At 37.2% G+C, this 9,738-nt stretch overlaps 1 protein-coding gene across 2 annotated transcripts in view; it reads right to left on the bottom strand.

Annotated features, from left to right (window-relative positions):
• Positions 1-9,738, bottom strand: part of LOC111050255 (17-beta-hydroxysteroid dehydrogenase 13) — a 77,934-nt gene that overhangs the window by 25,973 nt on the left and 42,223 nt on the right. For both annotated transcript variants that reach the window (XM_022336549.2, XM_022336551.2), the window contains 2 exons: positions 9,008-9,185; positions 7,216-7,345 (listed from right to left, as the gene is read on the bottom strand). In XM_022336549.2, the coding sequence (XP_022192241.2) occupies positions 7,216-7,345; positions 9,008-9,185 (308 nt within the window). The remainder of the gene's footprint in view (positions 1-7,215; positions 7,346-9,007; positions 9,186-9,738) is intronic.

Raw genomic sequence — 9,738 nt, 5'->3', positions numbered from 1 at the left:
TATAACAAAATTTGATTATCATACGCATGCGCTGTATGGTAATTTGAAATTTAATAACAATGATGAAATACGTTTGTCGAAATCGTCTCATGACCTTATTTCATAGTTGCAAAATCTTTTCTTATTGTTGAGGGAAAATTACATGTACAAAACCGCCGGCAAAAGACAAACCTGATGATCCGCCGGTCGAGGCTGCATATACGCTCAGTTCAAATGCAGTAGCAACATTGTTTGATGAGATACGATTTGAGTTGGCAGGTACAGTCGTTGCAAAGAGTCGACTAGTAGGTATTACTTCTACTATTAAATCATATTTAGTGAAACAACTAAACGATAAAAATACATATAATTTAGCAGGTTCACTGATAGTGCATCAACACTAACTAATAATACTTTTGCTTATTGCGTACCGTTAAAAATTACTTCTGCCATTTTTCGAAGATTTTCAACATGTAATTTTGAATATGAGACAAGAGCTTGTGCTTTTGAGATCCGCAACAGATATTAATTGTATTGAGTCGTCGCAAGCAACATCAATGTCGTTGGAAATAACAAAATTGCTTTGGAAAGTGCCCTATATTCATGTAGATGATCATTTAAGATTGAAATTTCTGAAAATTGTTGATCAGGATAGGCCATTGAAAATTGCATTCAGAAAATGGGATATCCACGAATATCCTCAGCTGCCGAGCAGTGTTAGCACGATTTGGACTATAAAGACGGCTTCAAAAGCTGATACACCGCGATTTGTAATATTAGCATTTCAGACAAACAGGAAAAATGTAATGGGAAAGTCAATGTCGAAATTTGATATGTGCAAATTGCACGATGTAAACTTTTCCTGAATAGTGAATATCTGCCGTATGATCGTATAAATGGAAACAAACAACTTTTGTACAAAATGTTTATTGAATTTGCGCCCAGCTATTATAATTTAGGACTTCATACTGATTATGGTACAGTTGTAGATTATAAAACTTTTACTGATGCTGTCCAATAATTGTACTAGATTGTTCACATCAAGCTGATCATTTAACATCGTCAACAGACATTCGATTGGAAATGGAGTTTACAGAAAATGTGCCAAATTTAACGACTGCATATTGTATTTTGATAAGTGACACATTAGTAGAATACAAACCATTGAGCGCATTAGTTCGTGAAGTACAGTAATTTGACGCAAGAGCGAGCTATGCATGACAAAGAAGGAGGAGGGGGCTATATAAAAGTGCGTGTATGATCAATACAGTGTTCAGTTGTAATGTGTTCTAATAGCTTGAATAATAACATTCCTCAGTCGTCGTCGTCGTCGTTATCATCATTATCATCATCATTGTCATCATTGACAAAAGCAAAATTTGATGCATTTGTACATAGAATGTGTGCATGCACCGACGGACAACAGAAAATGGATGATGATGAGCAAGTATCAACAAAATTTCGAGACTTTGGCATACAATGCGACTTGGATAAAGAAGAATTGGAGAAGGAGGCAGCAAGAATTAAGGAGGAGGAGGAGAGTGAATGCGACAGGAAAAATGATGACATTGATTTTGCTGTAGTCGAGTTTCATTTTTTCAAAAGTGATGATAATTTTATCATTATTAAAGAGGTAGCCATAATCGATTACAAACTACGTCATGTTGTGCTACACTTAAATCACCATTTCCGAAAACATTACTGAGTAGAAAAATGTACCGTGATGTCAGCTGGCTTGAACATAACTATCATAGAATTAGATGGGACCAAGGCGACTTAATTTACACTGACGCGCTGCTTGCTTCATATTTGCAAAATTATACCACAATCTATACAAAGGGAAGAGAAAAAACACAGTTTTTGAAAAGGTTACACGACAATGTGCTTACTATGCCGGAGGATATTCAAAAACCAGACTATACAATGTTTGAAAATTCTTGGTGTTTTAGTGTATGCAAAATTCATAACAAATCGTCCAATGGCCGGTGTGCGTTGTTCAGTGCGTATCATTATTTGACAATCTTGATGTGTAACAAGCAAACAAAGGAGAATAGTGCTGCTGCTTCAATGTCTACAAAAAATATGAGTTCATTGAATTGTAATGCTGCTGATATCGATTATACATGCGAAAATAATAGAATGGAAAGTATGAAACATTGTAAGCTGTTAACTAAACAACGAAAATGCAACTATGCCCGACAAGGTTTTTATTTTGATGGGGAAAGCATACTATGTGTTTATTGTGGATTTGATTTGATTTCGCATAAAGCGAGAGTATGCAGTCTGACCTGTAGCGGTGGAAGGGAGAAGCGAAAAGCAATAAATTTCACTGTTCTAGTACCACTCATTTAGTGTACCTTCGCTAGCAGCAGCAGCAGCAGATTGAAGAGCTATAATGAATCCGCAAACTGGTCTTATGCGCCAGAATGTTTAGAAATTAAATTACAAAACTACATTGAATGGTATGATTTGTGTCAAAAAGCAATAGAGACAAAAACAGTACTATTGCTAGACAATTGAAAGCAATATTTCTAAATACAGTTAATATTAACGATATCAGTGATACTTAGCTTTTACAGACCCTTTAGTTTGAATGTAACAAGCTAATAAGAATTGAAGAAGAAATTTTAAGATCGCTAGAGGTGAACAGAGGAGGAGAAGATGCGGCGACTAGCTGTAAAGAAGAGGTGGGTAGGAATGCGCCTACATGTAAAGAAGAAGAAGAGGAAGAAGAAGAAGAAGCGACTAGCTGCTGTAAAGAAGAGGTGAGAAGAAAGGAATGCGGCTACATGTAAAGAAGAAGAAGGTGAATGGCGGGAAGTCAACAGAAGGAAAGGTGTGAGGAGGAGGCGGAGGGGAGAACGAGTCAACAGAAGGAATGTGGAAGGAGTCGACAGGAAACGGTTGTGGGGGGCTGACGGCTTAACAGGTTTGCTCAGTCTTTAACCGACAACCAACGCAAGCATATAGCTGCTTTGTTATTCTTGCACACGATTGCGGTAAGTTTTTATTATTATTATTATTATTATGGAACACCATAGAAGCAACACTGGAAATGATAGACTTTTTAGTATGAAGTCATTCAATTATATTTCGAAAACTGAATATCCAACGGTCTCACTCAAAGATCTTGACCATGATTCGTGGTACCGTGTTGTACACGCTAGATTAGTGAGAACACAACAGGGTCAGCGAATCATAATGAGGTTATACGATCATGACAGCAATGGTGACTATTATTGCGAAGTTTACTTACCTGAGAAATTCTGAGTGTTGAATCTTCAAACACTTGAGGATTTCAACAAAAAAACTCTATCTGAAGTGTGTACAACAAGAAGGTAAATCGCCTCTTGTTCTTCTAGAAGAAAGGAATATATAAAAAAATAAAAAAAAAAATAAAAAAAAAAAACCATTCCCTCATTGATTGTGCAATAGGCCTAATGTTGATTAATACTTTGTATTGAATAACTGAGTGACATTCAATTAGAGTTTTCTCAATATGGGGATAGCACATTAAAAAAAGCGCCACCATTCCTTTTACAGCATAGTGTGGGAAAAATAACAATCTCATGAATGTAATTTTTTCATTCTTCCTGTGGTGGTGGAAAAAAGGAACATATTGTTGTGCAATAGGCCTAATGTTGATTAACACTTGTAATGAATAACTATAGTAGTATGTAGAATAGCCCGATCTATTCTACACTATTATAGCAACATTCAATTAGAGTTTTCTCAATATGGGGAAAGCACATTAAAAAAAGCGCCACCATTCCTTTTACAGCATAGTGTGGGGAAAATGGCATCTCATACGTGAACAAATATGAAATGTAATTTTTTTCATTTTCCTGTGGTGGAGGAAAAAAGGAACATATTGTTGTGCAATAGGCCTAATGTTGATTAACACTTGTAATGAATAACTATAGTAGTATGTAGATTAGCCCGATCTATTCTACATCCTATTATAGCAACATTCAATTAGAGTTTTCTCAATATGGGGAAAGCACATTAAAAAAAGCGCCACCATTCCTTTTACAGCATAGTGTGGGGAAAATGACATCTCATACAAACAAATATGAAATGTAATTTTTTTCATTCTTCCTGTGGTGGAGGAAAACAAGGAACATAGTTTAATTTGTACCAAACGCTAGTAGTGTGGTTTGAGAGTTTAGCGCTAGTAGTGTAGTTTGAGAGATTTTAAAGATTTTAAATGTGGGGATATTTTTTATATGCAAATTAAGCAGGTGTTAACTGGGGCAGTCAGTTAACACCTGCTACAACAAAGATGGCCGCCGCCGCTGGGGAATCGTTGGGGACACCTGCTTCCTATTGGTTGGGGTGGTGGGGGCACTAGGGAAGGGGGACGCCATTTTGAACACACCCATGCTGGGTAGGGGAGATGGACACCTGCTACAATGGTCTCTTCCTATTGGTTGGGGTGGTGGGGGCACGACGCCATTTTGAACACGCCCCTTGCTTCCTATTGGCTGGGGGCGGGGACAAAATGGCCGACTGGGGCTGGGGGGGTGGAGCAAAATGACTGACTATGGCAGGGGGGGTGGAGGGGGAATGGCTGACTAGGGCAGGGGGGGTGGAGGGTGGCGTGGCCACGCCCCTTGATTCCTATTGGCTGGGGGCGGGGCCAAAATGGCCGACTGGGGCTGGGGGGGTGGAGGGGGGAGGCCACACCCCTCGATTTCTATTGGATAGGCAGCTCTCTCAAAACACCACTACTAATCTCTATGAAAAAGTCAAGAACGACTGACGTACGCACTGACGGTCGGTCGAGCTCTGTAACCGGCCTTAGACCTTTCATGGGACACTCTGTATTTATTACTTTCCTTGCCCTATTACCATACGTAAGGAAAATATTGCTGGTGTGGCGCAAAATCTGGTGTGGCGCACTCACACAACTTTCCTTGCCGTTATGGAAATTGATCACCTGACGCTAGTGTTCCCGCGCATCTAAGGTCTACTATTCAAATCTTAGCCAGCTGGTGACAGGACAATAACGCTGGATACACACGAGATCTGCTATCTCTTCACAGTGAATGATTTAATGGAATCAACAGTTGCCAACAGTTTACAATTGAATAATCACATTTTCTCAAATTTCAAGCTTAGTTTCAATTTTAGGTGAAAATGTTACTGAACATTAATGTTTGATTTTAGATTCCCAATTATCAGGCTTCAGATACAATTTAATAAAAAAAAATCAAGTGGAAAAGAGTGAGCATGAAAATCTTTAATTTTCATGCTCAATCTTTTCCACTTGATTTTTTTTTTTTTTATTAAATTATATCTGAAGCCTGATAATTGGGAATCTAAAATCAAACTTTGCATACATGGGGCGGAACTCCTGAAATTTTTACATAAATGGGACTTTTGGCAGTTGATACAGCTTATTAATGACTATTTTAGGTATAAATTTGATCAAAATCGTTGGAGCCGTTTTTGAGAAAATCGCGAAAACCCCTGTTTTTGACAACATTTTCGCCATTTTAGCCGCCATCTTGAATTGCGTTTGATCCAAATTGTTCGAGTCGGATCCTTATATTGTAAGGACCTTAAATTCCAAATTTCAAGTCATGCGTGCACAGACACACATACACTCATACACACATACACATACAGACCAATACCGAAAAACCACTTTTTTGGACTCAGGGGACCTTGAAACGTATAGAAATTGGGATACCTTGATTTTTTCCGGAAAGCAATACTTTCCTTACGTATGGTAATAGGACAAGGAAAGTAAAAGCATGGAACATTTTTGAAAATTTATCTTTCCAAGTAAGTTCTAATCAACGAAAGCTCTTTTGTATCTTCTCAAAAGCAACGTGTGCTGCATCCGAAAAGATACACAATGAGCTTTTTGGAGTTACGTCCTTTTAGCAAAACACAGCTGATATTTGTCAATATGTTATTTCCATTGTTGGTGATATGTTGCTACTCTCTCATTCATGAAGAATCTCTGTGTGTAGAGACTGTAGAGCTTCCTGCAACTAGGGATCTAGAGTCTCTGAAGCCTGATGTTTTTGTAAAGCCGTGAATATTACCCCGTGAACCATACCTAAATTTGCGTTCACACCAGTGTTGTCAAGTAGGTTTTCAACGAATTGCGGCAATTTGTTGCCAATTTCATAAAACGCACAGCAACATTTTGAAAACTACTTCTAGGACTCGTACAACATTTTGTTGTTCTACATTTGAAAACAGTAATTTGTTTTCTACAAAAAAAAAAAAAAAAATTGACAACGTTTTTGTAGTCGACTATTATTTGTGAACTAAAAGAAAATCGTCAACGAAATTTGTACAACAATAATTAGTTTCACACAAAAAAGTTGTCAATTTTTTTGTAGAAAGCAAGTTGCTGTTCTTTAATATAGAGCTGAGTTTACACAAAAGTTGTAAACAAAATCTTATCCAAAAATAGTTTTCTACATAAAAATTGACAACGTTTTTGTAGTATACTATTATTTTTGAACAATAATAAAATTGTCAACAAAATTTGTTGCACAATAGTTAGTTTCACACAAAAAAGTTGCCAATTTTTTTGTAGAAAGCAAGTTGCTGTTCATGAGTAAGAAAATTGTCAACAAAGAAGCCTGATAATTGGGAATCTAAAATCAAACTTTGCATAGTTGGGGCGGAGCTCCTGAAATTTTTACAGATATGGTACTTGTGGCAGATGATAGAGCTTATCAATGACTATTTCAGGTATAAATTTGATCAAAATCGTTGGAGCCGTTTTCGAGAAAATCGCGAATAACCCTGTTTTTGACAACATTTTCGCCATTTTAGACGCCATCGTTAATTGAATTTGATCGAAATTGTGCGTGTCGGATCCTTATCGGAACCTTAATTTCCAAATTTCAAGTCATTCCGTTAATTGGGAGATGAGATATCGTGTACACAGACAGACACACACACACACACTCACACACACACACACACACACACACACACACACACACACACACACACACACATACAGACCAATACCCAAAAACCACTTTTTTGGACTCAGGGAACCTTGAAAGGTATAGAAATTCACAAATTGTGGTACTTTAATTTTTTCGGAAAGCAGTACTTTCTTTACCTATGGTAATAGGGCAAGGAAAGTAAAAAGGGTACTTGGATTTTTAATTTTATTTCTGTACCGTATATAGGAGGTCCTGATAATAGTCAATGTTGTATTGTCTCTAGATAAATGCGGAAATTAAGTACGGTGCTGACCTCTGACGGCGAACTTGGAAGCGCAGTAGGGAACGACATTGGGGATGCCGACTATGCCACACATCGACGACAGAGCCACGATGTGGCCGTGGTTTCGCTCCACCATGCTCGGAAGGAACGCCTCCAGGGTCTACAAAACACAAACAAAACATCCAGCAATCAACTCAATTAGAATTTCATTGCAGCTCACTTATATAATATTAGGAAGCTACTGTCAAAAGTTGAGCTTTCCCATTGATTCCTCATAAGTTGGGCAAATAAAGCTACCAATGGTTCTGACATATCGACAAAAAAAAACTAACCATTTGAAACATAGAGAAACTAATGCCCGGTTTCACCAAACTCGATCAAGAAATTTGAACATGGTCAAGTCGGTTACGATTTACAAGATATGCACTATAGTGAGGTACATGTTATAATGACAGTGGAGAAAGATTGATTGATTGATTGATTGAGTACTTTATTTATGTAGATTACAATATATACTGGCTTATACACTTATATACAATAGCTTACAATACAGCAAAATTATAGATGAATTTACATAATATAGACTAAGAAAATAACTATTGAACTGTATATGATATGAAAAAGCAATTTGTAATATAATAACTATAGATAATAATCATATTGTTATGCATCTACATAAATTGGCGGAGCTTTGGACATATCAATGTCCATTCTTTGGGAAGAATAGCCTATTAAAAATATCCTCCCCACTAATTCTCTACCCAAAAAAGATAGGAGAACGTTGCCGATCCTCTGTCTTGTCAATGCCCTCTATAGACGGTAGCTGATACAGGTTTATTGATGTAGTATTAACAGTTCATTCTAGCTTTAAATAATTATACTTTATTAAGCAAGAAATTATATTTTTTCAATGATTTCATAATGAATTTTCATAATTGAGATGGATTATTTTGTTAATTAATTATTAATTCTACATTGTTGAAAGACGATCTGGCAACAGAGCAATGCGAGAAAGAGATAGCGCTATCCGCTTTGTTGAATGATAGACAAGGATAGCAATACCATTGCTAATCAAACACTGCCATTATAACGTGGACCTCACTATAGAATGATCGATAAAAACTATCCCAAACCATCATATGTCCCAGTGCACTCGTTGTAAAGCATACCTGATTTGACTATGTTCAAATGTCTTGACCGAGCTTGTTATGGTGAAACCGGAGATAGATGTAACTATTGTCTTTTGGTAGTTCTTACAAGAGATTCAAGAGATTGTTTGGCCTATCAAAACAATATTATTTTACGTACAATTACTCTTTTTGAATCGCTTAGAACTGAAAAATCTGTCTACTATAGTTACTGCAAAAGGAGTAGAGAATCCGTAATGCACATGCGCTGTTAACGTATTAGTTTAGGTAGAAAGGGTTTAAATTCCAATATTCTAATAATAGGAATTATTTAAATGTCTACATCCAACATCATGTGGGAAGTGTCACCTCTTCCTTCGGTACCCATAGATGACATCTTGTTATCACCAAAATACGACCAACTGTCACCTCTCTTGTTCGCTTCAAGGTGTCACCCTGTCAACCTCCATAGAAAGGTGACATGTTTTCTGCGTAAATCTATCAACTAAAAAACCTTTAGAGGTTTTAACCCTTGTTTTAACGGGTGCCAGTTTGACGGGGTACCACCTTGTCACATTCCCTTCAAATGAAAAAAATTATTCAGTCCCTAGGGCATAAAGCTGAGGGAAAATAGTAGTATTCTGTTATAGAGAGCAAAGTAAGACGTTGGATATATGGTGGAGGATTTCGCTTACCCAAAAGTGAGCCAACACATTGACGTCAAATATTTTTCGTATTTCTTGCGGCTTGTGACTGGGCAAAGGTCGACAGGGCATTATGCCCGCATTGTTCACCAGCATGGTGACGTCACCCACCTCTGCGCGCACTCTCGCGGCCACCTCCAGGACTTCTTCGCGATTCGACACGTCGCACCTGAAAACAGTACACAAAAACGCACGTCTTGATCGGCTGGTTTATCAACGTTTTTCAGTATAATATGATATACAAATGAAAAATGAGCATGCAAACAAAGAAAATATCTAATGATTAATGGCTAATATGATCTGTACCAGAAATGTCGAATTGTCGACGAGGCGTTTGAGTTGGTTGGGACACGTTGAGAGGATGAGTGACTCAAAAGATGTGAAAAAGGTCTTCAGAAATGACCCAGGAGGGAGAAGGCTAAGAGAACGTCCGCAAAAGTGTTGGCTGGAGAATATGGAGCACGGTATTAGAAAGCTGGGTGTCAGGGGATTGATTGAGTACTTTATTTATGTAGATTACAATATATACTGGCTTATACACTTATATACAATAGCTTACAATACAGCAAAATTATAGATGAATTTACATAATATAGATCAAGAAAATAATTATTGAACTGTATATGATATGAAAAAGCAATTTGTAATATAATAACTATAGATAATAATTATATTGATATGCATCTACATAAATTGGCGGAGCTTTGGACATATCAATGTCC

This window comes from Nilaparvata lugens, chromosome 1 (genome assembly GCF_014356525.2).
Source record: "Nilaparvata lugens isolate BPH chromosome 1, ASM1435652v1, whole genome shotgun sequence".
Taxonomy (NCBI): Eukaryota; Metazoa; Arthropoda; class Insecta; order Hemiptera; family Delphacidae; genus Nilaparvata; species Nilaparvata lugens.
This window is presented reverse-complemented; position numbering and strand designations above follow the sequence as displayed.